Source organism: Capronia epimyces (genome assembly GCF_000585565.1).
Source record: "Capronia epimyces CBS 606.96 chromosome Unknown aczIQ-supercont1.5, whole genome shotgun sequence".
Classification (NCBI taxonomy): Eukaryota; Fungi; Ascomycota; class Eurotiomycetes; order Chaetothyriales; family Herpotrichiellaceae; genus Capronia; species Capronia epimyces.
In genome coordinates, this window is record NW_006912908.1 from 1097614 (window position 1) to 1124974 (window position 27361).

The 27361-nt window shown below is 54.4% G+C and overlaps 11 protein-coding genes across 11 annotated transcripts; 8 read left to right on the forward strand and 3 right to left on the reverse strand.

Annotated features, from left to right (window-relative positions):
- Nucleotides 1-55: 55 nt before the first annotated feature.
- On the reverse strand, nucleotides 56-1441 carry A1O3_06325 (uncharacterized protein; the record flags this gene model as incomplete). Its single annotated transcript, XM_007736445.1, has 3 exons — nucleotides 56-735; nucleotides 825-987; nucleotides 1214-1441. The coding sequence occupies 3 exons, from the start codon at nucleotides 1439-1441 to the stop codon at nucleotides 56-58; spliced, it is 1071 nt and encodes a 356-aa protein (XP_007734635.1).
- A 1050-nt stretch (nucleotides 1442-2491) lies between these two features.
- On the forward strand, nucleotides 2492-4183 carry A1O3_06326 (uncharacterized protein; the record flags this gene model as incomplete). The annotated part of the gene is made up of 1 exon (XM_007736446.1): nucleotides 2492-4183. One exon carries the CDS (start codon nucleotides 2492-2494, stop codon nucleotides 4181-4183), a length of 1692 nt encoding a protein of 563 aa, XP_007734636.1.
- A 1511-nt stretch (nucleotides 4184-5694) lies between these two features.
- Nucleotides 5695-6276, forward strand: A1O3_06327 (uncharacterized protein). The gene has a single exon (XM_007736447.1). The coding sequence runs from the start codon at nucleotides 5930-5932 to the stop codon at nucleotides 6140-6142; it is 213 nt and encodes a 70-aa protein (XP_007734637.1). The 5' UTR covers nucleotides 5695-5929; the 3' UTR covers nucleotides 6143-6276.
- Nucleotides 6277-6825: 549 nt separating this feature from the next.
- Nucleotides 6826-7796, forward strand: A1O3_06328 (uncharacterized protein; the record flags this gene model as incomplete). Its single annotated transcript, XM_007736448.1, has 2 exons — nucleotides 6826-7005; nucleotides 7056-7796. 2 exons carry the CDS (start codon nucleotides 6826-6828, stop codon nucleotides 7794-7796), a joined length of 921 nt encoding a protein of 306 aa, XP_007734638.1.
- An 852-nt stretch (nucleotides 7797-8648) lies between these two features.
- Nucleotides 8649-10332, forward strand: A1O3_06329 (uncharacterized protein; the record flags this gene model as incomplete). Its single annotated transcript, XM_007736449.1, has 3 exons — nucleotides 8649-8845; nucleotides 8921-9720; nucleotides 9836-10332. 3 exons carry the CDS (start codon nucleotides 8649-8651, stop codon nucleotides 10330-10332), a joined length of 1494 nt encoding a protein of 497 aa, XP_007734639.1.
- Nucleotides 10333-12653: 2321 nt separating this feature from the next.
- On the forward strand, nucleotides 12654-14114 carry A1O3_06330 (uncharacterized protein; the record flags this gene model as incomplete). The annotated part of the gene is made up of 5 exons (XM_007736450.1): nucleotides 12654-12707; nucleotides 12764-12778; nucleotides 12843-13241; nucleotides 13303-13477; nucleotides 13561-14114. The coding sequence occupies 5 exons, from the start codon at nucleotides 12654-12656 to the stop codon at nucleotides 14112-14114; spliced, it is 1197 nt and encodes a 398-aa protein (XP_007734640.1).
- Nucleotides 14115-14795: 681 nt separating this feature from the next.
- On the forward strand, nucleotides 14796-16703 carry A1O3_06331 (uncharacterized protein; the record flags this gene model as incomplete). Its single annotated transcript, XM_007736451.1, has 1 exon — nucleotides 14796-16703. The coding sequence occupies one exon, from the start codon at nucleotides 14796-14798 to the stop codon at nucleotides 16701-16703; it is 1908 nt and encodes a 635-aa protein (XP_007734641.1).
- Nucleotides 16704-18127: 1424 nt separating this feature from the next.
- A1O3_06332 (uncharacterized protein) lies at nucleotides 18128-18988 on the reverse strand (the record flags this gene model as incomplete). Its single annotated transcript, XM_007736452.1, has 1 exon — nucleotides 18128-18988. One exon carries the CDS (start codon nucleotides 18986-18988, stop codon nucleotides 18128-18130), a length of 861 nt encoding a protein of 286 aa, XP_007734642.1.
- Nucleotides 18989-19257: 269 nt separating this feature from the next.
- A1O3_06333 (diphthamide biosynthesis protein 1) lies at nucleotides 19258-20650 on the forward strand (the record flags this gene model as incomplete). Its single annotated transcript, XM_007736453.1, has 2 exons — nucleotides 19258-19432; nucleotides 19488-20650. The coding sequence occupies 2 exons, from the start codon at nucleotides 19258-19260 to the stop codon at nucleotides 20648-20650; spliced, it is 1338 nt and encodes a 445-aa protein (XP_007734643.1).
- A 714-nt stretch (nucleotides 20651-21364) lies between these two features.
- Nucleotides 21365-23659, forward strand: A1O3_06334 (uncharacterized protein; the record flags this gene model as incomplete). The annotated part of the gene is made up of 2 exons (XM_007736454.1): nucleotides 21365-21836; nucleotides 21897-23659. The coding sequence occupies 2 exons, from the start codon at nucleotides 21365-21367 to the stop codon at nucleotides 23657-23659; spliced, it is 2235 nt and encodes a 744-aa protein (XP_007734644.1).
- Nucleotides 23660-24704: 1045 nt separating this feature from the next.
- On the reverse strand, nucleotides 24705-26758 carry A1O3_06335 (uncharacterized protein; the record flags this gene model as incomplete). Its single annotated transcript, XM_007736455.1, has 2 exons — nucleotides 24705-25060; nucleotides 25306-26758. The coding sequence occupies 2 exons, from the start codon at nucleotides 26756-26758 to the stop codon at nucleotides 24705-24707; spliced, it is 1809 nt and encodes a 602-aa protein (XP_007734645.1).
- Between the last annotated feature and the right edge of the window lie 603 nt (nucleotides 26759-27361).

Consider the following 27361-nt stretch of genomic DNA (forward strand, 5'->3'; position numbering starts at 1 on the left):
TTGAACGGAATGGAACTTTTCCTATCCTTTTTATTCTTTAATTGCACATCGCCACCTAAGCATTTGCCTTGCCCTCTCCGATTTTCCAGGATTTCTTTTGCGTTCTCGTCCTCCACAAGTAATATTCGCCGGCGGTCATGACAGGGTACTTGTTTGGATTTCCGTCGCCGACACAGGTTGGGATAGGATTGATGACGCTCTGTCTGTCGAAGCCCCAAAAGAAGGGGACGGAATACCTCTCGCGTCCGCTTTCGTTGATGACTCGATGCACGGTGCTTACGAAGAAATCGTTGGTTTGCCGCATGAAACAGTCTGCGATGTTGACGACGAAAGAGCCCGGGGTCGGCTTGACCTTGATCCAGCGGCCAGACTTGCTGAGCACCTCCAGGCCTTCGGTATCTGCGGTGATGATGGTGAAGTATTCGACGTCGGTGTGTGCTCCGATCCCGTTCTGCTCGTCCCGGGAGGCCTCTTGTCGCGGGTAGTGCAAGATCCTTGCTCCCGCTTCGGGCCGGCGCACCGCGTCATCAAACGCGTCTTCGGGGATATGGAGGGCCAACGCAAACATGCGCGTGAGCCTGCGGGCGAAGCGGATCATTTCTGTTTGGTATGCACAGAGCCGCTCCTGGAAGTCCGGCATCTCTGTTGGCCAAAGATTGATCTCGGGGATAGAGGGGTCGGGGAATTCGGGATCTCTGGCTGCATTGTAGTTCCAGTTGTAGGCTTCATACAGATCTGAAAAACAGACGGAGATAAACGTCAGCTGAACGAGTTCGACCGATCAAAATAGAGTCGACGGGTTTTCCAGCATGCGTTCGACCGACCTCTCTGTTTCCAGCCATTGGGGTTATAGTGTTGCATGGGGTGATAGCCGCAATACTCGTCCGGCATCAACTCTGTACACACTTGCATCTTCTTCTCGGCGGGAAGAGCGAAGAACGCCTTTGCTTGATCCAGCACCTGGTCTGCCAGGTTCATGTCAACTCCCTAGTATTGTCACGAGAAGATGATCAGCTGTTGAGCTCTCGGGGAAAAAAATTGAAGAAAACACGCCAGCCAGTCAGTCAGCCAGTCAGTCAGCCAGTCAGCCAGCCATGCTTTATTTTGCACTGCGTTGGCTTGGCTTGCCTTGTTTTGCCTTGTTTTGCCTTGCCTTGCCTTGCACAGTCCCAGAGTACAAAACAGCACAATACTGAACCAAAGCAGTACTTACATGGTTCACGATGCACAGAAAGCCGATGTTGTGCGCGGCCTCCCGAATCTCATCGGCCAATGCCTGTCGGTCTTCCAGGTTGGGGCTGTACATGCGCGCGACATCGATGACGGGGATCTGCTCGTCGGTCGTGGAGACGTTCGACTCGAAGGTGAAGGTCTTGCCGTTGGTCAAGGTGATTGTGGTTGTGCGAGGCTCAACCTCGTGAGTAGTGGTGGTCGAAGACATGGTCTTGGTCTTTGGTCTTCAGGTGGTTCGGGTTCGTGGTTCGTGGTTCCTAGGATCGACGTGGGAAATAACAACGGTTGAACATGGATCGACGTGGGAAGAAACGGGAACAACAGTCGAACAAGGGCCTGAACCAGACCGAACAATCAGTCAACACAACTCTAAAGAACAAACAGACAGACAGACACGGTCTAGGGTAGGGTAGGGTAGGGTAGGGTTGTCTTTACGGAGTACTTCATGCTCAACTTACTAGTACTATAAGGAAGATAGCGTGGGCAGTGGGCAGCGGGCAAAGGGCAAAGGGCAAAGGGGAGCAGATACAAGATACAGAGACAGATACAGATAACCACCACGAATAGTAACCACCACTGCGAATGTGATATCAATCACAATGGCCCATTTATCAGCTTATTAGCAACTCACCCGCTTCAACAGATTAATTAATTGCAGGACTCTGGAGGCGGAAAGCCACAGGCGGGCCAGGCCTGGCCCTCCAGCGCCTAAACGGGTAATTCACGGCCCATCAATGCTAGTGGGTGCGATAATGTAATATACGGATAGTACTAACCTCTGATTAACCCTGTAATAACCCTGTTTACACACGGATACCACCATGATGGAGATCTGGCGCGACTGATTGGCTCGAGGCTGGTAAACGGGAGAATCTGGATAAGATGCCCGCCGCTGATTAGCGGACCAGCCAGCACGCGAGTCACCACGAGGCTTTGCGCGGCGGGACTCTCCACTGTCGACCGCCGACGGGGCTGCGAGAAGCACACGAAAATTGCTAATGTTGCAGCGATAACTGCAATCCCGCGATAATGATCATTGTCCAGAAGGGCGGGCGGCGGTCGATATCGCGCCGTGCTGTGCTGCAAGAGGCAAAAGGCAGAATGCTGCTATCTCTCTATCTCAGAGCAGCGGTGATCGCGAGGAATAAGTAGCCCTCTTCGGCCCCTGCGAGAGCGAGGTGGAAGGGATGTTTGTTCTTCCATTTCCATTCCAACCCCCGACCCTTGCCTTGCACCACCATCGACAACTCAAGACAAGATGAGCGCCCTGCAAAGACTGGTCCGGCGCCTCGAGGTCAAGGGCAGTAACGAGGGGACTCTGGCAAACCGCGCCAACCATGACACTCGACCCTTGGAGCCGGAGAGGCGGACGTTTGGCCCGTGGGAGTTTGTCTCGCTCTGGGTCATCACCGGCTCCTTCAACATCGGCGGCTGGACCACGGGCTCGTCGCTGATCGCCCTGGGCCTCAACGTGTGGCAGGCCATGTTGACCGTCATCATCGGCAACCTGCTCGTCGCCCTGCTGTGCATTTGCAGCGGCGCCCCCGGCGCGAAATGGCACATCGGCTTCCCCATGATCCAGCGCTGCTCGTGGGGCACCAACGGCTTCATCTTCATCGTCATCCAGCGCTTCTTCCTCGCCTGCATCTGGTTCTCCACCCAGGTTTACTGGGGCGGCCAGTGTGTGCGCGTCTTCCTGACCGCCCTGTGGCCGTCGTTCGCCCATGTCAACAAACCCTTGGCCAACGGCACCATGACCACCGGCGACTTCACCTCCTTCATCATCTTCACGGTCCTGTACCTGCCGCTGGTGTGGATCCGGCCGGAGAAGTACAAGATCCCGTTTCTGATCTCGTGCATCCTGGTCATCCCCACCATCTTCGTCTGTCTGATCTGGTTCACCGCCACGGCCAAGGGCGCCGGATCGCTCGTGCACGACGTGAGCGGCGTCGCCGGCGTCACCCAGGCCAAGGGCAGCCACCTGGGCTGGATGATGGTGCTGGGCATCTGCACCAACATCAGCTCCATCAGCGTGCACATCTTCGTGCAGTCCGACTACACCCGCTATGCGCGCAAGCCCAAGGACCAGATCCTGGCCCAGCTGGTCATGGTGCCCCTGGGCACCATCGTCGTCGCACTGATAGGCATTCTGTGCACCTCCTGCGCCGCACAGCTGTTCCCCGAGCAGAACGGCACCCTGCTCTGGGCGCCGTATGAATTGTTCAGCGCCCTGCAGCAGCACTACGACAACTCGTCCCGCTCACGCGCGGCCGTCGCCTTCGGCATTCTTTCCTTCATGGTCGCCCAGTTTGGCATGGTGGTGGCCAACAACGGCCTCTCGGCCGGAATCGACCTGTCCGCCCTGTTCCCGCGCTTCTTCACCATCCGCCGCGGCATGTTGCTGATGTCGGCGCTCGCCTTCATCGTCCAGCCGTGGCAGCTTCTCAACGGCGCCAGCAAGTTCCTCACTGTCCTGGGCGGCTACGGCGTCTTCCTCGGCCCCATGACCGGCGTCATGTTTGCCGATTACTTCCTGCTGCGCAAACGCCTGATCAAGCTGACCGACCTGTACGAGAACAACTCCGGCAGCATCTACTGGTACTGGCTGGGCATGAACTGGCGGGCGCTGGCTGCCTGGGCCATGGGCGTCTGGATAAACCTGCCCGGCTTTGCCGAATTCGTGCGCTACGGCACCGCCAAAGAACTGTCGGGCTGGTCGCATCTCTACTACATCTCCTACCCGCTGGGTCTGACCTTGTCAGTCCTGACCTACCTTGCCCTCAACAAGCTGTCGCCCGTCGCTGGCCTCGGAGTCGTCGACGACCTGGATTATTTCGGCACCTTTGGTCCCGCCGAAACACGATCCCTCCGTGGCGAGGAGTATGGAGAAACCGTCCAAGTCGTGGCTGGCATGAAGAAGGGACCCGACGTCGGCAAGGAGGAGATTTGATCCTCTTCAATGTTGCTTGGATTAGTTCTGCCCGCGGCCTCATGGGGGCGAGTTAGAATGGTATTGTAATGGTTCAGATATGAGTTACAATAGATCTTCTTCCAAAAAAAAAGGGGTCTTTTTCTATCGCTCTTCGCGAGCTAAAAGGGTTGCCAAAAGGGATCCTCATAGACCAGCCGCCTCCCGGTATATGAGAGGGCGTAAAGTACAACGGATTTGGAAATAAATACCATTTACCAAGTGTACCAGGTAGGGATAAAGACTGCATAAAGGCTATGACGCCATCCCCAGCAGTCACTTCGCACCTGCCTACGGAGTATCCGTACTTCTATAACTTCCGCTTTTGCTTTCTCTTCTTCTTTTCCTTTCTTCAGTTACAAAACCACAAGTGACACGTAAGTACCGTTAAGTACCGTTCCCAACGTACACAACTATATTGTTCCAACGGGCGTACGCCAGCAGCATGAACAATTCCGTGCCATACGATGGCGAGGCCGCCAAGTCCCCATGGGACAAGGCTGGAGTTGTTATAACTGCCATTGGCATTTTTGTGTCACCTATCTTGGCTTAGGCAGCCAGGGAGGCTTGGTCTCGGTGGAGGGGAGGCCGTTGGGAGGATTGGCGACGGGGTCGTCACCGTCGCAGGGAGAGACCCGCTCTGGTGGCTGCTTCGGGTGAACCTGAGGCGGCGGCGGCCCCTGAGGCCATAGAACTCGACGACCTGGACCTCGAGCTCGAGGAGAACGGTAAATCATTCAAAGCCCTGATATCAAAGACGTTCAATTACTAATATCAATGATAGTGTGGGCGGCCGCCGTTGTCTTCGAGTCTATCATTACTCCTATTTTCCTCTCAGAACTTCCTAAGAGACTCTATATCCTTCCAGTATCCTTATGCCGACATGGATCCTGCCTCCCCGTGGCGTCGGTGGAAATTTGGGGGCGATGCCCCCAAGGCCAAATGGACCAGGACAAGACTACAACAATCTCAGAACGGAAGGATGCACACAGCATGCATCTCTGGTACCACTGACTGCGCTTCGACCTTACCATAGACTCTCCACAACGAAGCAAGCTCTTTCCAGCGTCAACATTTACCATGATCTCGAGCGAACAAGGTGTTCGCTAGTCACTCACTCTCACTCTGAACTTGGATCAAGCGTTTTTGACTCGACCTAGTCCTCCGACAGAGACATATCGCGCCTACAGGCCGGCAGCAAAAAAGTTTCGTTGATCTGGAAAACTTTGGTGGTTTCACTGAGGACCTGCTGCCTGCGTGGCGATCCAGCAGAAAAGACTATATAGGGCGCCCAACCCATCTCTTTCTACGAGCAGTCTTCGCTTTCATCTCTCAGTTGTTCGCCCTTCCTCTCCAACTCTCACTTTCTGATCCTCTCAGACTTGGGCAACTCTGTTCCAACCTGTGATATTGTCAGGCTGTCTACGCCAACCTTCTCAACCTCATTAATCTTCTTCAACATCATGGCGACTAAAATGGAAATCTTTCAGCTGTGTTCGCTATTTGTCCTCTGTGCGATACTTGTCATCTGTGGTGTCATGCATCAAGCCTCAACCACTCCCAAAAAACTAAAACACTGCGATTTATATTCGCACCCAAAACTTAATTGCACAGAAGGCCTCACTTGTCAGACTGGCTGGCCTTCGGAGACGGACAACTGTGGATCGAAGAATATTAGTGCCAGGAGTCCGTTTAGAAATAGAAGGTCGTCCGCCATAACATTCTACGATGGCCTCAACAATTTTACAATCACCGACCTTCAGACATTTCCCCAGGGTTCAGACGGCTCTCCTGGGATTCAAGAATCTGGGGGCAATAGATCGCTTCATATCAACTTCGAACGAGAGACCACCGCACCGTGTTGCCGCCCAACAGTTGAGTGTTTCGATTTCTTTAACACAATCAGACTCAAAGGTGCTGCATATCCCGGTCGACTTCTGATAGATGATTTGGAAGATTGGAAGAGGGCAGAATGCTGCATGAGAGACTTCTTAACACCCAAGACATGGTGTCCGACTCCCCCAACGAGAACGGTTTCATTCACTTGGTTCCCACCGCCCAAATGTGCCAAAATCGGATAAAAGGAGGCTCCAACCTGCTAGCACACCAGATGAGGTCAAATCACTGCTCGGCGACTGAAAAGGCACTGTGAAACAGAAGATGGGAGAACTTCACTGGAAACACAGCTGCATCCTCCAGGAATATCACTCTTGAACACATCGAAGCAAGAAGCCGCTCGAGAGATCTAGGTACTTAGTACCTAGGTAGGCGGAAGACACGACGTCGAGCCTGAGGTGAACACAGGGCGGCATCGATCTCGTCCCAAAATGGGTTAGCGGCAAGTACTAGTATTAGTGGTCCTCTAATCCTAATTAATCTATAGCGCCACTACAGACGGGAGTTAGGTGCCACTTGGTAGTAGTACTACTCCGTACGGATACTTTCCATGGCTTTGGCCGAACTTTTCCATTGAGTCTGTGCTGCCCGTACCTCTGCCTGTGCCTGTGCCTGTGCCTGTGCCTGCGTTGCTTCCCTCGAGCGCTTCGCAACGCAATAGATTTCCAAGACACCACTATTGTTGCAGCAAGGAAGACGAGGGCCCTGCCCGTGTCTCTTTTACCACCATGGTCAGACCTTCGCCCCAGCTCTGTGCCCGCCTCCGGTTCACCACCAAAGATGTCGCTCGCGGATTCTATCGAGGAAACCGAACTGGATCCATGGGTTCGCACACCGAGTTCGGTGGCTATGTTGTCGACTGGCGGAAAACACCATATTTCAATGCACCCGACACCCAGGGCTTTTCGGTCTGTCGGCCTTTTCTGAGTAGAAATATTCGTCGCTAACCCTGCAATAGCTCACGCCGTTCGTGACCTTGGAGATGGAACGTACGACTCGAGTCCAGGAGCGTTCCGATGGCACCTCATACACGCCGGACAAAGTGGACGGACGTGAATTCTTGAGACAATGGGCTAGGCTCAACCCGCTCGAGTACGACGAAACCGTGGACCACCAAAGAGCGGACAGCGAGCGCAAAGCGGAATGGGGTGCCATACCGGAAGAACAGAGGGCTCGTTTAGAAGCGGAAAGAGAAGAGCAAAGACGTCAAGAGATCGCCGCAGAAGAGGCACGACAGTTGGAAATTGTGATGGAGAACAAGGAACGACGAAGAGCCCAAGAGGAGGAGAGGAGGCAGCTGCAAGCTGAATCCGAAAGGGAAAGACAACTACGAGCCCAAGAAGAGCAGCAACGTCTACAAGCTGGCGAAGAGAAGAGAAAACCACAGGCGGCTGACCAGAGGCTGCGGACAGAGCTGCAACGGATACGCGAATCGGCGCGGCAGGAGGCAGAGCAGTCCTTGACAGAAGAAGGGCGTCGACGGAAACGTGAAGGCTTGCCACCAATGACCAAAGCCCAGAAGAAGATGAGCCGGGCGCAGTTGTTCGTCACAACGCTGCAACAGGCTGGCTTAGATGTTGAGCTTCGGTCACGGCCCGCGGAGGAACAACATCAGCTCTTGTCGAAAGAGGAGGTTGAGGCCCTAGACAAACTCGTGGAATCGTCTCCCAGACAAAAACCCCAGAAATTGGAGCTCTGAAGACGGTCCCAACGTTGACCAGCACGGAATTACGAGCGCGCATCACGACTTGGGGCGTGGAGGGAAGTAGAGCGCTGACTTATCGCCGTACATCGGTCAGTAACTCCTGATCCGGGCCATGGACACCTTGGTAGGGCACTGCACCAGCTTGCTCCTCTGCAAACGCCGTCACGCTCAGGGATGGGTACGGTCATCACAGACGACAACTTCTCGTTGAGCCGACGCCTTGGAAGACATGGAGGATGCACCCGACAGGAGCTGGGGTATCTCTTCGTGATCAAGGGTCTGCTGCGTTGAACATGCTGGCGGCAATTCGAATCTCCGCGACTGGCCCATCTAGCATACACCACCCGAATTACTGCCCGGAAGTTTGCTGCTGGTCGCCGGATGTAGTGTGAGCGGATCAACGACGATGGTCAAAGATGACCCGGCAGATGACGATATTGACTATGGGGCTAGAAGGTCTAGATACACAGCCCCTGGCCACACCTCCTGATTGAGGTCGAGAAGATCCGAGGCTGTCCAGCCAAGGCTGGAGATTGATTCTATTGTATTACTATTGTTCATTATTACATTTCTCGACCTTGCCTCAGGCAGGCGTGAGGCTGGGCGAGAGAGGTGGCCTCAACTACCTAAAGTAAGATCAGTAATCATGTGTACGGCCTTTGTAGCCAGACGGTCAGATCGATGTTGCATCGTGCGAAGGGCGTGAGAACGGCGTGATCGAGTTTTCTGGCGATTATTAATTGCGTGCTTGGTGTGGCTGTCTGGGCGATGAGTGTGTATTACATACACATACTTTGGGGACCTACCACCCAAACCCTCAAGATGCAGTACTGGTAGTACAACACCATGGCCACAACAGACGAGACCCAGCCGTTGCTACGCAGACCGAGCGCCGACGAAGATGCCGACAATAAACCATCCTCCCCGGACGATGTGGTCATAGTAGACTTCGATCCTGCCGGCGACGAGGAGAATCCGCTGGACTGGCCGGCGGCGTACAAATGGGGCATTGTCGCGCTGCTGGCCTTCATGGCGTTCACCGTGTATGCTCCCACATATGCGTCCTCCTACTTCCTGGTTTGATTTGGCACGAGGCACTGACGAGCTCCTCTCCGCAGGACCTTCACCTGCATCTCCATGGTGCCGGTGGCGAACCAAATCGTGTTCGAGCTGAGCCATGGCCACGCAAGCAAGTCGGCCAGCGTGCTGCTCGTCACCATCTGGGAACTCGGCGAATCTGCTGGCCCGCTCCTCATCGCGCCCCTGTCTGAGATGTTCGGGCGGTATCCGGTCTTCAACGTGGCCAACGTCCTGTTCATCGCCGCGACCATGCTAGCCGCGCTGTGCCAGAGCACGCCGCTCTTCATTGCCGCGCGGGCGCTGACCGGGCTTGCAGTGGCCTCGAACGTCCTTTGTCCCGCCATTGTCGGCGACATGTTCGTCTCCGACCAGCGCGGCTCGGCCATGAGCATAGTCATGATCGCCCCCCTGTTGGGCGGTGCGGTCGGCCCCGTCATCTCGGGTGCGGTCTCCCAGAGTCTGGGATGGCGCCAGGTCCTGTGGATGAGCGTGATCCTAGCCGGTAGCTGCGAGGTCGCCTTCCTCACCTGCTTCCGTGAAACGTACAAGGTGGCCATCCTCAAGCGCCGCGCCGCCAGGTTGCGGCGGGAAACAGACAATCCCCGGCTCCGCACCGTCTTCGCCGCGGACGTGACGGCCGAGACGCAACACAGGTTCTGGGACTCGATCATGAGACCGGCCGTCGTCTTCTACAGCTCGTCCGTCTTACAGATCCTGTCGCTGTTCGGGTCCATGGTCTTTGCCTACTTCTACATCATGTCCACCTCTCTCCCGGACATCCTTGAGGACGTCTATGGCTTATCGCCGGCCATGACGGGATCGACCTTTGTCAGTTTCAGTAAGTGAGCAAGCACGCAAGAAGACAAGCCTCAAATCGCTCTCCTCCGTCCTTTCTTCGGTCGAGGACCGGGGCTGCAATCTGGGTTCGAATCTTGACTCACATCTTTTCGCAGGTGTTGGCTCCGGCGTTAGCGTCGTCATCATCAACCGCCTCCTGGACCGAATCTACATCCAGATGCGCAAGCGAAACAAGGGGGTCGGCCTGCCCGAGTTCCGTCTGCCGCTGGTCATCGTCGGCGGCTTCACTGTACCTTTCGTCGTCATCCTCTACGGCTGGACCGCGCAAGCCCGGCTGCCGCTATGGCTGCTGATCATCACACTAGGCTTACTCGGACTTACCGCGATGCTGGGTATGATCCCGGTGTATACCTACATAGTCGACGCCTTCAAGCTTCACTCGGCCTCGGCCGTGACCGCGGTCATCGTCACCAGATGCCTGATGGGCACTTTCCTCCCGCTGGCCACGCAGCCCTTGGTAGATCGCTTCGGCTATGGATGGGGGTTCACCGTCTTTGCCGCCGCCAGCCTGGTCGCGGCTCCAATTCCCGTCTTGATCTTCAGGTACGGGTCGCGATGGCGGCAATATTCCAAATATACAAGTCAAGAATGAGCCTTCAATAATAGAATCGGGTCAAGACATAGAGAGGAGGTCGGGTCAAGACATAGAGAGGAGGTTGGGTCAAGACATAATAGAGAGGAGGCCCGGGCCTCGACCGACGCGACAATGTCCAACATCCACACTGACAGATTGGGAAAACTAGATGATCAAGGTCTCTACGATGGGATAGGATCTAGAATCTATTATGTATATTGGTCGCTTTGGTGTCACCGGTTGGTCGAGCTGCAATAGAAATTGAATTTCATGAGGATGTTGCTACGATACCATCGCAATGTCAATTTGTAACGGTTTCTGCTATCAGCGTTCGGCATTCCGCCCATGGACTGTTAGACAGAGAGATAGTGACTCGACAGTGTAGTGTTCTGCAAAAATGTCGGATAGACAACAGACGAGCCCTCTCAGCCGTCGGCGACAGATGGGACTGGATCCAATTTGATTTCACCACTGGCAGTAGACGTCTATACAGAACAGCCTCAAGCTCAACCTCCGTCAGACGTATGACTAAGGTACCTACCAAGGTAATCAATATACCAACTTGGACTGCTGCCTTTCATATCAATACAATGACCTTCCAGCCTTGTTTTTTGTTTTGATGTATATCCCAGAACATATATTCCAGGGAGCAAAAACACTTCCCTAACCAGCAACCCCGTGAAGAGCGCAAAAAACAAAAATACTTCCCTAACCGGTACCCCGTAAAGAACGGATTCGAGATAAAAACACTTCCCTAACCGGCACCCCGTGAAGAGCGCAAAGAACAAAAACACTTCCCTAACCAGCCCCGAAGAACTGATTAGAGAAGTGAAAACTAGAATCAAATCCAGGTTTTTTTTTTTAGTAGGGGTTCGATAGGCATTCCCTCGTTATTGTCAGCTCTGAGCAGCTGGTAACTCTTCTAAGTTGTCACATCCCCGCAAGGTTCGCCTTTACAGACGGCGCAGCAGGGAATCAGTAGAGGTCCTCGGAGAGAGAAATACCATGTCAAGAAGCGACTCAGAAAGTCATTTGTCGAACCCCCCAATTCAGAGATGACTTAGTGTAGGTAGCCTGCTAAAGCAGTGTGCTTAACCACTAAGCCAACAGGGCTGGAATTGTTGAGGAGAATTCTGGTACTTTGATATATCACCTGTATGAATATGAGACTGTGGTCGCCAAGAGTGTGGTTGGTGAAGTTAGTGTTATGAAAAAGTGAAGTTGGTGTTGGTGTTGCGATGCCGTGCAGGAGGGTGCCGGGTGCGTGGCCATGGTGTGTATGACTTCTGTGACTTCACTCTAGAGGCTGGAAGTAAGTGAACTACCTTATACCTCTCTTCTAGGACCGGAAGTAATTGATACTACTATACCTCTCTCCTAGGGCCGGTTACCGAATATTTCTGCTGATGAGGACGGAGTCTGCGAACGCTGTCTCGATCCATATCATATCACATATATATCATCGATAACATCACAAGATCGTCGAGTTCGAGTAGGACAAGTGTCGCATTGCAGCACCAGCATCAGATCTTGTAGCAAGGCTCCTCGAAAGGTCAGTTATCAGGAGCTGGCTGGGATTCTAGCCGTCGAGGCAACATTGTCACGGTCGTGGTATCTCGGTTCTCTTACTTCGACTTGGCTTGTCCCAATACTCAATACTGCTTGATGCGCGGGCAAAGCCTCCGAAGTTCGTCAGTCCGAACACATATCCAGGGTCGTAGGAGTCTTGTCGGTGAGCAGAGCGACAGACAGCTTCTTATCTATGACAGACCTTGGCTCGCCCTGCCCGGTTCGGAGACAGGGGCTAAGCCTCAGGAGGCCGGTGCGCTGTGGATCCAACAGTTGGTGTCAAAGTCCTAAGGCTAAGGGGCTTATTCGGTCCTAAGCCTCAGGCAAGGCCTACGGAACCTTAGCCTGATGTCATGTTGCTTGCTGATAAGAACTCGAGGTACCTGGCCATACTTATCTCTCTGTCGAGGTACCGAGTACACGCCTTGGATCTGAGAGGCTACAACATCCATCCCCATCCTGGCTTGCCCTCGAGTCTTGCTCTTGCATATTTCCTTGGTTATGGGAAGATGATGGGAGTGAAAATCAACTTCAACTTCGCATGAATCGCCGTTCCTCATAGCCCGGGGCCTGTCGACATGCGGTGCCCATGGCAGCGGCCGGATACCCAGCCTTTCCGGGAGACAGAGCGACAGCGACAACGACAACCTCTCCTCGAACCCGATTCCCACATTCCTGAATCATCGCAGAATCCGCCACATGGCCTGGCATCTGAGAGGAGTGGCAAAGACATCGCCCTCGATCCCGCTGCATTCCCGGTCCTTAAGCTCATGGCTGTCATGCTTAATTTTCTGGTCTGTGGTATAGTTGTGACTGGCATAGGTGTAAGTACATGCCCGTTGTGAACCACAATTGTCTTGGAGTTGCTGACCCCTGGAAGGTCTTATTGCCCGAGGTGAGTCGACTCCCCAGTCTGCCAGTAACGACGAGGCGAGGAGATTGACCTGCATGCTTCATAGATTGGCGACTTCTACGGTCTCAAGGTTGGCACGACATCACTGATCTTCCCTACCGGGGTTTTCGGCTATGTCTGTTCCACAGTCATAGTCGAGCTCATCCATGGCCGTCTCGGCCTCAGAGGGATTGCATATCTATCCCCGGTGGTCCGCCTTCTCGCAATGGCTGTCCTGGCGACAGGTCCGTCCTTCACCATTGCCCTGGCGGGATATTTCCTTATGGGGTTCGGCATCGGACTCTCAGACGCAGGGTTTTCTGCGTGGGCAGCCAACGCACCCTATGCTAGCATTGTTCAGGGCTTTATGCATGGCTCGTACTCGCTGGGGTCTATTCTGGGTCCTTTGGTGGCGGACATGATGTTGAAGAGGAGCTTTAAATGGTACGAGTTCTACAGCACAACGGTGAGTAGCATCTTCTCTCTTCTCTCGAGCTCAAGGATATTCACTGACTGGACCTTTCCAGGGCATCCTACTGGTTGTGGAACTCCTTGTGCTCGCATTGGCGTTCCGTTTCGACAATGCAGACAGATACACCGCGAATCATGGCGAGTCGGATGAGCCACACAACTGCAATGCACTCCAGCATCGGGCTACGTGGATATGTGGCGCCTTCTGCTTCTTCTACGTCGGCCTTGAAGGTACGTGCGCGATCAAAGAACAGACTCCCTCCGGGCCCTTAGCCTTTGTATTGCTTCCAGCGCCAGCCACTGACATCGTCTAGGTTGCTTCACCGACTGGATTGCCGTCTTCATGCAGCGCGCCCGCCATGCAGAACCAACCACCTCGTCTCTTGCCACGTCCATGTTTTGGATCGGGATGACGTCCGGTCGCTTCACGCTGGGTCCGCTCACTCAGTACATCGGCGTGAGGACGGCGGTTGCAGGCTATATAGGATCGTTGATGGTCCTGCAGGTGCTGTTCACAGTCGTGACAAGTGTCACTGCTTCTCTGCTCCTGCTGGTTGGTAGCGGTCTGTTTTGTGGTCCGATATTCCCCTCTGGGTTATTGCTGCTGTCTTCCAAGCTCCCCCAACGTGCCCAGGTTGGCGCCGTCGCAGCGGTGTCGGCACTGGGCCAAGTCGGGGCGGGACTTGCGCCTTTCGCCGTCGGGCTGATGGCAGACAGCTTCGGCATCAAGTACCTGCTCAATGTCATCTTTGCTCTTGCAGTCGGTGCGCTGTTTGTCTGGGTGGCATTTGCAAAACTGCCAAAGGCCACTTCAGAGCTTCGTCAGCGCTCTCCAGCTGAAGTAAAGCGGACGGTCACGGTCGTATAATGAATGGGTCATCAAGGCTCGCAAATCAGAGTCCAGGGAATGTACAAGAGACAATAGACAATATAACTTGACTTGAGAACCAATGATTTATGTTTGATGGTCATCTGAATAGAATACCTTGGGTCATGTACGGCTGGCCCCAGTGTCTGCTGTAGTTTCTAACTGGTGCTGTGCCAAATGCTAGCTGTAGAGGATGGAGGAGGGACATTGAATGTGATCTTGATCTCTATCTCAATCTGACGGAATCTGGGTCTTTAGGGCGGCGTCACACGGTTCCCCAAACAGGCTCAGCCCGCCCGCAGTTTTCCCAAGCTTAGCCTTGGCATCAATAAAGTACTTCAAGCAGTCCTCTGTCAGTGTCAGGCTGAACCAAGATTCGACCTCGACTTCTTCCAACTTCCAACTTCCAACCTCTAACGCACCCTCGATTGACGATAGATTCACCTCATTTGACAGAGTGATATCGATATTGACAAGTGACCTAACAACTAGGCCCTACAACAAGCCAAGCCAATTCGCTCTCGCGTCGAGATGATTTTGCCTGTCTAGTGCTTGCTCACTGGACATTCTGAACGCCATGCAAAGTTCGCCCTTTTGCTTTTGGGGTTCATCTCAGTCCATCCGTCTTTTGGGCGGGTCGGGACTCTCCACGAGAGAGGTTGTTGATCGGTAGACGCCGCGATGGCGCCGCCACAGGGACAAGCGTCATACAAGAAACAACCGGGCCTGCTGGCCATATCGAAAGATCGCAAATCAGTGTCATGGACTCCCGCACAGCCGCCCGACGCCGCGCCTGCCTTGGTGCTGTCTGCAGCAAACATCACCAACCTGCAACAGACGCCGGAAGCCAGCGCCAAGGTGATGCTGAAGATATTTGCTCAGACTCCAGGCCAGTCGGAACCGGTGGCCTATGTCTTCACATTCACGTCGCCAAATGACCCAAGAAGTGAGGCAAACGCCATCAAGGACGCTCTGGCAAGTGTCATTCAAGCCCAGAAAGCCGCTCAAAATGCCGCAGCCGCCGCTTCATCCGGCGGCCAATCGGCGGCCATGACGATCGCGAACGCCATCTCGGGCAGTGGGCGGACGAACAATCTATGGGAGGACGACGAGCGGCTGATCACCGATGTCAAGCTACAGCAGTCGCTCATGCAGGAAGACCCAAATTTGCGGAGGACGTTCTTGGAAGCCCTGAGCCTGAAACCGGACTCCATATCCACCACGCAGTTCACCCAACAATTCTGGTCCTCGCGAGTTCATCTGTTGCGGGCGCATGCCATAGCCCAAAATCAGGGCAGAGGCAAGTACAACGTCTTTTCGGAGCTGCGGCGCGAAGACGGAGGGACCAAACTCAGCTTGACCCAAGATCATGTGCGTGCCATCTTCGAGCAGTACCCAATCATGCGGACGATCTACGACCAAGTCGTACCCCACCGATGCAAATCTGAAGTCGAGTTCTGGTCCCGATTCTTCCAGAGCCAGTTGTTCATGAAACTGCGCGGTCTTAAGTTCGATCCGACCAAAGAGTCTCGAGACAAGTACCTCGACACGGACGAGTTCCTCAACCATCCCGAATTAACCGGACTCAGACCGACATCTACTGACCTGCACATACCCAAATTCATCGATCTAGAGGGGAACGAAGAAGATAACAGTCAACGCAAGGGCAATCGGCCTGACAGCGAACTTCGAGCGACAGCTCTGGACAAGGCACCCATCATCCGCAAGCTGAATGCCCTGAGTGAGAAGCTCATGGCCGCAGTCACGCCGTCGGATACCGATGCATCGGCTCCTATTGGCATGACTGAAGTTGAATATGAGAGGCTTCGACTCCGCGACTTGGAGGGTGACCCAGAGCAGCATCGGATCATCTTGAACATCCGAGACCAGAGCCGCTTCTTTTCCGACAGCCGCTCAGCTCAGGACGGGTTTCCGGCCAATGGAGTCGACAGCAACCCATTCCGGGGCCTCGATCCGTCCAAGGCCATCAAAGACATCCATGGCGATATTGTGCGCCAGTTCCCGAAGCCAGGGACCGGCGTTATCCCCATCGAGGCCTACGAAGCCGAGGATGAGGAGATGGACGACGACATGTCGCGGTCAGAGTCTGGCTCGGCGGCCGCGATGAACCACATTCTCTCTTTGATTCAAGCCCATAGAAATCAGACGAAGGAGATCCCTGAAGCCTCTGGCCTCAGCACGGCCATCTATGACCGCTTGACCATCACGCACGCCACGACAATCGAATTCCTGAGGCAGTTCTGGAATGCGTTTCTTTCTGGAGACGCGTCCCGCGCAAACCAGGTGGCTTCGCTCGTGGAAAGTATTAATCGAGCACTCGACCGCATCAACATCATCGCCGAGGACGCCGAGAAGGAGAGACAGGAGCATATTCGAGCTCAGGAGCGCAGTCTGGAAGAGCGGTTCCGCAAGACCGGGCGGAGGCATCGACTCGACCATAGCGCCATCCATGGCGGCGGCTCCGTGGTTAAAGAGCTGCTTGGTCCCACCATCAAAAGTCTCGCCAACGCCGTCGAGAGGTACAAACAGGCCTTTGAGGAGCAGGCCAGAGGTCTGGGCGATGGATGAGAAGGCCTTCCTTGCAGAATACACACCACGCAAGACAGGGACCTCGTACGAGTGAAGGAGGAACAAAGTTTCCTCATCCGCTGTCACACAAAGCGTGAGCATTCAAGTGTTGGCGAGGAATCAAGGTCATGGTCGACACTTGCTCTTCTTTGCTACTGCTCGGCTCGTACGGTCCGTCGAGCGTTGAGGGATCCTTCAGGAATCGAGTTCGAGACATGATCCGCGTGGCACCCTCGAACAAGCTTTCCACTTAGAATGCTATCGATCCTCCAATTCTAGACCTATCCTAGATCTGCATGGGAATGCCATCAATTCCCGATATTTGCTTTCCATTCAAAGTCTCATCAATGCAGCACGGCCCAGCCTCGCCCACCAGAAACGTCAGCCGTCAGGACCCATCAAACTCCGCTCTTCCTCTCCAGCACGGAGGACGCACGAGTGAGTGGATGAAGGTAGTACCAGCCGGGACACTATCGAGCCTTGTATCTGAGAAGGACAGACAATCGCGATGCCCGTCATTTTGCGTTGTTTTGCGTCGTATGACAGTCCCATTTCGGTTGATCAACGCACGCAAAATTCGCAGCTGGCACAGTCCATCACAGTACAGTACTACACGACCTGGCACAATCCATCACAGTCCAGTACTATACGACCCGGCACAATTCATCACAGTACAGTCCAGTACTACACGAACTGGCACAATCCATCACAGTCCACTACTACACCACCCGGAACGAGTGGCTTCTTGAAGAAAACCAGGGGAGTTGAAGTTGAACTGGGATTCAAGGCTTCTTGAGGAAGACGGGGAAGCTGGAGTTGAAGTTGAAGTGGCATTCAATTCGAGACAAAAAGCAAGAACATCCATCCGTCTGGGATCAAACATCACAAACTAAACTAACTGAACGACGGCGAACGATGCTCTATCGCGATAGGTCGTTCGGTTCACTCTCGAGTCTTGCTTGCTAAAAGCATATTGTATTGTACATGTATGGCGCCAGTCTCCATCTCACGCCATGGAACGGGCGAGGGCGTCTTCACCAATAGTGGTCGTCGATGGAACGTGCCAGGGCGTCTTCATAGTGGTCGTCGATGGAACGGGCGAGGGCGTCTTCACTAATAGTGGTCGTCGATGTAAAAGACTAGTATACTATCGGATCCGGTGGATGTGGATTGGGATTTGGATTTGGAAAATTGACTGGAAAAGGGAATCGGCGCGCTCTACGGAGTCTCGCGCGGCGTGCTGGTTGCTTGAGAGTTACTTCTGTCCCCTGTACCTCTCTTCTGTTTCGCAAAGATCCATTCCACCGGGCTCAAAGCGGATATTTGGGGTTCCAGCATACGCAACTGATCAGTTGAGAGAAGCAGTTTTCAGGTTGATGCATGATGCATGATACACGATGCTGCGCATTCTTGGATCTATTCTCTCAAGACCCTGTGAAATATCCCATGATCTGCCTCCCAAATCCTCTCCGTCCATCATCTTGTCCGGCATGCACATTGTCACTAACATTTCTCATTCCATCCGCCGAGCTCCCTTCCTCCTCCAGTCTCCTCCTCAACCCTTCATACTGCCCACGTTGTTTCCTTTTGCTTGTCTCCCCCACCATCCATGACGGGACCCTCCACCTGTTCAGCTTGCCGGGCAACAGCTCTCCCATCCAAGCACTTCCTACCACCCATCCCACTGCAGCCGGCATCAACTGGTATGGAAACTGGCTCAACGCCAGCTGAGCAGCAAGGACATAGGTCGTGGATTTGTCGCTCAGGACAATCCCGGGCACTTGGTGTGCTTGGGTAGCATCGCTGCCAGCAGACGTTGACGTCGTGCCGGTGCCTGTGACGATCTTGTACCGGTATAGCCGTGGGATCTCGTCTCCCCAGACACTCAAAGCCGCGAACACCACAGCAGTCAAGCCCGAGGGAACGTAGTTGTAGACGCCGAGAGTGGCTGTTTTCAGGACTAGAGAGAGCGCTGGGACAAGCAGGACATGCAGCCAAAAAGAAACCACTATGAAACTCGCATACTTGCGACTGCCCCAGAGTCGTTCAAGCACGCGGAACTGGTATAAGAGGGCGACGGAGAACAGTAGCTCTGTTGACGATGTGTAGGCGGTCTGAAATGTCAGGAGCCGCGAGAACTGCAGGTACGGCCAGAGGTGAGGCCAGGGTTTAATGGGGAGGAGGTGTTTGATGCCCAGAACCGAGGAGAGGATGCTGGTGCAGATGCAGCCAAGGATCAGGAATCGTGAGACAGGCGCATTAGAGAAGCCGGATGTCGTGACCATGGTCTTTGAGGGTTCGAGGCGGGGGGGGAGGAGGGAGAGGGTTGAGTAGATACCGTATACAGATACAGAGTAACGGTAATGAAGATGCGGCCGCCAGGCTGTTCTTTTAATTCTGTAGGTGTCGTATTTCTTCCCCGCATTCTGTGGCTGCGCCTTCGGAGATGATCGCGAGAATTTTGAGATGCCGCTTTCAAGTCCACTGACTGACCGACCATGACCGACCCAAGACCTGGCGCCTTGATGAGTGACTGAGATTGTTTGAACTGACGATGGAGACGGAGCAGCCGTCGATGCCGGGCGCATTTCCGGGATCTGGAGACAACATCCCCGCCAGCAGGACCCCGAAGAGACGCTTCGTGGGGAGGAGGACCGCAGAAGCGCAGGCAAGACAGAGACAAGATGCAAGTTCGTCAGTGGAGGAGACGACTGCTGTCGTTGCGAGAGGTATTTAATTCTACAGCCATACGCCTCCGGCTTGAGTCATGCTAACAAGAGACAGCCCAGCGCAAGACGCCGCGGGCTTTGAATCAAGTGCCACAAGACATCCTCGACGACGCCGACATCCAGGCCGCCGTCGGCTTACTACCTCACAACTACAGCTTCGAGATACCAAAAACCATACACCGAATCCGGACTCTGCAGGCGAAAAGAGTCGCCCTTCAATTCCCGGAGGGCCTCCTTATGTTCGCCACCACCATCTCCGACATCCTGACGCAGTTTTGTCCCGGGACGGAGACTCTCATTATGGGCGATGTCACATATGGCGCATGCTGCATCGATGACTACACAGCGCGAGCCTTGGGCTGCGATCTGCTGGTCCATTACGCCCACAGCTGCCTGATACCGGTGTCGTCCAGCAAGATCGCCACCCTCTACATCTTCGTGGACATTTCTATCGACATCAAACATCTGGTGAGCACACTGTCTCGAAACATTCCGCCGGGGAAAACGATCGCCATGGTGGGTACAATCCAATTCAACTCCACCCTGCATACAATCAGACCGGCGCTCGAGGCCGAGGGTCTGAAGTTGGTGGTGCCCCAAGTCATGCCATTGAGCAAGGGCGAAGTGCTGGGCTGTACCGCTCCCAAAATCACTCCAGATGCAAACGTTGATCTGATACTCTACCTGGGAGACGGCCACTTCCACCTGGAAGCTGCGATGATTGCGAATCCCGATATTCCTGCCTATCGATACGACCCATACTCGCGCAAACTGACCCGAGAGACATATTCCCACGAGGAGATGCTGGCCATGCGATCTGCTGCCATCAACACGGCGAAAAAAGCAAAGAAGTGGGGTCTGATACTGGGTGCTTTGGGGCGGCAGGGAAATCCTCATACAATGACCATGATTGAAAGCCATCTGAACGAACAGGGCATACCATATGTCAACCTTCTCCTCAGTGAGATCTTCCCGGGGAAGCTGGCCCTGTTCGAGGACGTGGACTGCTGGGTGCAGATTGCCTGTCCTCGGTTAAGCATTGACTGGGGCTATGCGTTTCCTCGACCGTTACTGACGCCGTATGAGGCTTTGGTGGTGTTGGGCGAGAGACAAGGCTGGGAAAAGGAAGGTGGAACATATCCGATGGATTTCTATGCCAACAATGGACTGGGCAGGGTGACAGAAAAGCTTGCTACCCGAGTAGGGATCTCTGTGTGAGCGCAGGGTGTACATGGCACGTCCAATATCAGTGAGACGGACGATAACAGCCGTTCAACAGTCACATCATGATGCCGTTTGGTCGCGCTCTTGAGCCAACCGGACTGGCAGATGTGTGCTGTGCTGCATGGGTTACGAGGCCGATGTGCCAGACTAGGGACGGGCGGCAAGGCTTAGGAGGCCTTCCTGAGTGCTCAGCGGACCCGTAGAGGACAATCCCTCGCAGCCACTTGCCAAGCGGCCTCGTCAAAGTGGCATGATACCTGCTGTACCAGGCACCGTCAGCAGGCTTGTCGATGGCTTAGGTAGCTTCTTGCAAAATCCGGCATCGAGGCTACAAGTGTCTCCGGACCTCACTCTCGCGGCAAATTGTAGATAGTGTTGTCGCAGGCATCGACGACCCCATAGATCTTAGCTATTAGGTGGCTATTCCCTCGATCGTGAGTCAAGTACCTACCAGGTAACTTGAATGTCGCCTTCGGGTTCGACATACCTCTTCCACGTACGTGTAAATACTGATTGATTCAGTACGGAGTACGGATACAGCATCTACCTCGCAAGTGGCCGAGGTTCTCCCGTGTTCAACATCGAACTGTCTTCTTGCACCAACTCTGGTTGCGGAATCCTCCACCCCTGCATATCACCCCAGTTGTTTATCCAATCTCCTCGATCCTCGATCCTCGATCCTTGAGCCTCCAGCCTCCCAGGCGTGGCATGCATTCGGACATTCATGTAGTCGTCCGCTTTCATGAACATTCGGTGTTTGCGGGCGAAGAGCTTCGGTGCACTATCACGTTCAAGAATGTCGCGACCTTGTCAGAACCCGTCACTCCAGCCTCCCAAACGCGACGCACAAGCAGGCGGGAGAGCATCAGCCAAATTGCCGCCCAGGTGAGCCGAACGAATGCGGCGGCAAGACTGAATCAGAATGGACGGGCTCGCAGCCACTATGATCAGTCAACTGAACCCCCGGGCCGCCATCGAGCCACCGCCTCCTACAGCCCGGGCTCACCAGACGAGCGCCCAACACAGCTGCAAAGGCCAAGTCACCAGCATCAGCGATCGGTCTCCATCATCTCGGTCACCTCTCCCACCGCCACCGGTGATCTGCAAGAGGGCGGAGGCAGCTGGGCAAGACAGCAGAGACTCAGTCACCAACGATCATCCACGATCGCAACTCAGCAAGGTATGTAGGGACGAAAGTTGCTATCGCGGAGGTATCATGGTTGCTCATCCTCTATCACAGCAGCGCCACGCAAGAATGGCCAAAGCCCCCCAACAGGCTCGCTCTTTTCACCACAAGGAGGCCGCCGGAGTCCATTATCGCAAGGCACTAGCCAGAGCCGCGAGTCCACTCCGGATTTCAAGTTTCCTCCAGAAAGACAGGAGAATCCATCTTCCCATTCGACTGGGCTCGCCGCTCGCATCACCCCGGGAAAAAATCAAGTTGCTAGCGAGCGCAGCAGCGGTGATTTCTATTCCCTGAGCAACCATTCTCAGGAGACTCTCATGTCTGAGCAACCCTCCATACTATCGGACCACAGACCATTCTTCGACTACTCGACTACTCTTCCTCGTAGGCCGCCAATGATGCCCCAACAGAAGCCCCAAGCTGTCAGTCTTCTGATGGGGTATGCTCAACTCAGTGCAAACTTTACTCTAGATGCTTCCCTGATCGACCAGGCTCACTTCGAAGAGGTCAAGCGCAAAGGCTTTCTCGGTGGACAAGCTGGTGGTGGTGTGGTTGGGGTGAAGAAGGCCCGGCCCAGCAGTGGGTTTCTGGGCAATTTCAGTCTCAACAATCTCGGCGACTCACTAAATAGCCTGATGGGCGGAGATGACATGAGCAGTGTCAAGGAGATGAACACCGTGAAGAATGCCCGGGCCATCCCTTTACTCTCTACTCCGCAATCGCTGCTGTTCGTTGATATGCATCTCGAACCGGGCGAAGAGCAAAGCTATTCCTACGTCTATCCCCTGCCTCGTGGGTTGCCTGCCAGTCATCGAGGGAAAGCCATCAAAATATCGTACAACCTGACCGTGGGAGTCCAAGGGTTACCGGGAAGCCGAGATGTATACGCTGTCCGACAAGTCAATATTCCCATCCGGGTGTTCTCGGGGGTCAACTATGACGGCGAAATATTTGGCCATGACCTGATGCAACCTCATGTTGTTCTCCAAGACCTGGCTCGTGTCGGATGCATCTCCTCCCAGGAGGGCGAGGAAGAGGCGGAAAAGTCGACGTCGAAATCGGATGAAAAGTCCACTGCCGAGTTCCTCCTCTTTGTCGACACCCTCCTGGATCGTAACCGGCGACGGCAGTCAAGCAGTGGCACGACGGAAGCTTTCTTGAGCAACCAGGACTCAGGAGGCCAAAGCAATGCTATCCAAGCCATCAACCGTGCGATCCTCTACAGCAACCAAATTGTCGGGAGCGACTCCAGCCCCAATCGGTTCGAGATTACCCGGAATGGGCTAAGAGTGGCAGTCGTCGTTCTCGACCGACCACTACACAGGCTCGGGGAAACGGTGACAGCAGTCATCGATTTCTCCGAAGGCCAAGTCCCCTGCGCCTCTCTTCGATCGACGCTCGAAACCTCCGAAAAAGTGAGTCCATCACTGGCAGTGAGATCCGCGGCGACCATCAATAGGATCACCCGGAAAGTCTACTGGGCTCGGTCGGAAAACATCTTGTTCACGAACCGGGCGACATTTGCACCCAGTATACCGGCATCCGCAACTCCCACATTCGTGACATCTGGCGTCAACCACGAATGGAGTCTTCGTTTTGAGTTTGGGATCATCAGACCTGTGGAAGACGAAGAGGGAGAAGTCAAGCCCATGGCGGCCCTACTGGAGGAGGTGGTCACAGATGAAAGAGGCGCAATCAACGTAGCAGTGGAAACTCTGGAGTGTGAGACTTTTGAAATCGTCATCCCTCTCACAGTATATGGGGACCTCGTGCCGGACGGCAAGGAGGGAGAAGAGATTGTTGGCATTCCAGTGTGACACCCATGCCAGCACATGCCTCAGACCTTGTATAAGGCGAATTGGAGGACCAGGAAGCGGGTACGCGATCAACATCACAGCCCTCACCATTCGGGTTGACCGGAACAAAATCACAAGCAGCAGCAACATGCAGATAGCTGTGACCCGCAGCAAGATTCCCAGATCCCCATCGTCCCACCCAGACATAGAGCCAGCAAGAATATATTGCTTCCAACCGTGTGAGAATATATTGCTTCCAACCGTGTTCACTATCATGATCATGATGCCGGCGGTGGTCCCGAGCACCGCTCACCATGGCAACGAATCTGTCTGGCGAGGTTGTCGCGACAGATGAAAGTGTGGCGCCGAACACAGTATCGGAGGTGTTGAACCTGGCTGGCAGCGATAGAACATCTCCGCTGATAGAGAGGGCGGTGAAGCCAATGATGCGTTTGGCGAGATACGACGCAGTCGAGGGAAGGATTCTCTTCACGCGCCATGCCAGTCCAGGGGAGATAATGTTCGTGCTTGATCGTGCCTTGCCTTGCTGGAAAGGGTGGTGGAGATGGAGATGATGCGAGCCTTGCTGGAAAGGGGAGATGAGATGATACGTGCCTTGCTGGAAAGGGAAAGGGAGATGGAGACGATGATGATGATTGCTTCGTATCCTATCTTGGGCCCTGCACGTCATGTCCCTGCATCGTCAAGATCAAGATGAGGCATTGAAAGCCACTCACTCACTCTACTTACAGAGCCGACATATGGAGAAATGATCCTCTACTTACAGAGTACAGAGCCGACATATGGAGAAATGATCCTCGACTTACAGAGCCGACATACGGAGAAACGATCCTCTCTTCGGGCCTATTTTGAAAGACAATACCTCCTACGTAGTATCTCACCTACACCCTATATATATATCAATAAGACAATCTCACCTACTCCCTATGTATCAACAAGACAATCCCAGTCTCCACTCAGTTGTGCAATGTGTATGACAGACATGAAACAGGCACGTTCATAGTATGTATATGTATATATATATAAGTACCTGCAGCAGCCCGAATTATAACTTCGTATCCCGCGCCTGCCCCCCTCCCTCTCGATACCTCTTCCTCTCCAAAGCTTTCAACTCGGCCCTCTTGATCTTGCCACTGATGGTCTTGGGCAAGAAGCTGGCGGGCACGAACTCGATCTTGCGCGGATACTTGTAGGGCGCGGCGTGGCGTTTGCAAAAGGCCTGGATTTCACGCACGAGCGCATCGTGAGCTGCGCGCGATTTGGCTGTCTCGGCGGCCGCGGCGTCGGTGAGCACGATGAAGGCCTTGACCACCTCGTCGCGCTGCGGGTCTGGCGAGGCCACGACGGCCGACTCGACCACGGAGTCGTGCAGTTTCAGCGTTGATTCGACTTCGAAGGGGCCTGATGGATGTCGATGTGAGTCTGCCGTCAGTCTCTTTTCAATGTCGCTTTCCTCATTCCAATTCCAGTTTCTAAGACAACACGACACCTGGAAAACACACACACACACACACACACAGAGAGAGAGAGAGAGAGAGAGAGAGAGTCCAGAGCGTGGCGTGATGACAAAGGCAAAACAGAGGACCAGTGGTGACGAGAATGTCAAAAGCAAAGAAAAGTACAAACGTATTGACTGACTGACTCACCAATTCTGTAACCACTCGAATTGATCACGTCGTCGCTCCGCCCCACGAACCAGAAATAGCCGTCGGCGTCACGACTCGCGCGGTCGCCCGTGATGAAATACCTACTCCGATTCGGGAAGGTTTTGATCTTGGTGTCGAGCTTGCCCGTCTTTTTGTCAATATAGCCCTCGAAGATACCGAAAAATGACGACTCCTTGTCGTTATTCGACGTGCCAGTGGCAGCAGCGACGGCAATGGCAATGTCCCCTTCCTCGTCGTCCTGGGTGACGTTTCCCTCCGAGTCAATCACTGTCAAGGGAATCCCGGGGAGCGGCTTGCCCATACTGCCGGGCTTGACTTGATTAGTCTGTTGGTTCGCGCACACGACGATCGTCTCGGTCTGGCCGTATCCATCGTAGATCTCAATCCCACCCGTCATCTGCTTCCAAGTGCGAATGACACCCTCGTTCAATGGCTCGCCAGCTCCGCAGCAATGGACCAGTGCCTGCGGCTTGCCCTGAGCGGTGGCAAAGAACTGTCGACTCTGGTCGAGCACCAGCTGCCGGTAGACGGTGGGCGGCGCACACAACGTGGTGATGGGGAACTTGTGCAGTACTTCCAGCGTGCGGCGCGGGTTGAAGGCCAGGCGGTCGTCGTGCACGAACAGCGTGGCGCCACAGTTCCACGTCGAAAAGAACGACCAGGCCGCCTTTGCCCAGCCCTGTTCCGACAGATTCCAGTAGACCTTTCCCGGCGACAGTTGGAGCCAGTATATCCCCGTCAAGGCGTGCGCTAGAGGGTACGATATCTGCGTGTGTAGCACCATCTTGGGCGGGCCTGTCGTGCCGGACGTGAAAAAGATGAGGGCCGGAGAGCTTGGTTTCAAGGTACTAGGCACAGCCACATGCCTGAGGCTGCCGTCACTGGGGATCTTTGCCAATTCGGCTTGCAAGTCGTGCACGCCCGCAGGGACTTTGTCGTCGCCACTGCCATCCAACTGCACCACCACCCGCAGTTTCGGACAATTGGCCCTTACTTTCAAGCATTTGGCGACCGCCGTCTCATCGCCAATGAAGGCTGCTGCGTCCGACACTTGCAGCCGGTATTCGATGTCCTTGTCCACCAGGAGCGTGGTGCATGGACACAACACGATCCCCACGCGTAGACATGCCGTCGCGATCTCCCACCATTCCGGCACCCGCGGCGCTATCAGGATGACTATGTCGCCTTGCCTGATCCCGAGCGACGTGAGGAGAGTCGCGACGCGGTGAGACTGCCGCGAGAAGTGAGTGTAGGTGAATTGCCTCGACGTGCTTAGATTCTGGTCCGTCCAGTAGAGCGCGACTTGCGCCGGATCCCTCTGTGCCCAGTAGTCGACGACATCGCGTGCGAAGTTGAACGAGGATGGACGGCGGAACGGAGAGACAGGCACCGTGACGTGGGGAGGAGAAGAAGGAGGAGGAGGAGCCGTCATGCCGAGGTTGACGTGTTTGGGGTTGGGCGTTGAGCGTTGAGAGCTGTCTGGCGAGAAGGCGACGACTAGGTTAGAAACCAAACCTTTCATGTGAATGAACAAATATAAATCTCCGTACCTCCAACGTCCGAGAAGAATAGATAGAGACTGGCAGGGCCCGAGGTTATATGCAATTCTGGTCTTACAGTAAATGCTGCCGGCGTGGGTAAGGCTGGGGGCACCGGGGTTGATGCGATCTCCTGTGCGGGGGGAGCATTGGGGAACATGCTGAGCCGCCTGTGAGAACCGCCGGCTAAGGCTTGGGAGGCTTAGGTACATAAGACATAAGGTTCTCTTTCGGATCTGCGGCCATAAAGGACGGAGCTCGCCTATTAGCTACCTACATAAAATGCTGTAGGCAAGGTCCAGAGTACTTACATACCCCTTAACCTCACCCATTCCCCCGTTTCGCGGTCGGGGCTGGTCAAGAACATTCAGCACAGAATAGACTCGGAGACAGTATGACAGTGCGGTTGGGTCCAAGATCAGAAAAAGAACAGTAGAGCCTTGTTGGCTCGATAGAGTATGGACATCTCCTCCCAGGATCATCAGTACATGATTTTT

What these genes read in the sequence shown, in the direction of transcription:
- A1O3_06327 (XM_007736447.1), top strand. Translation starts at nt 5,930, where the DNA reads ATGGCCTCAACAATTTTACAATCACCGACCTTCAGACATTTCCCCAGG.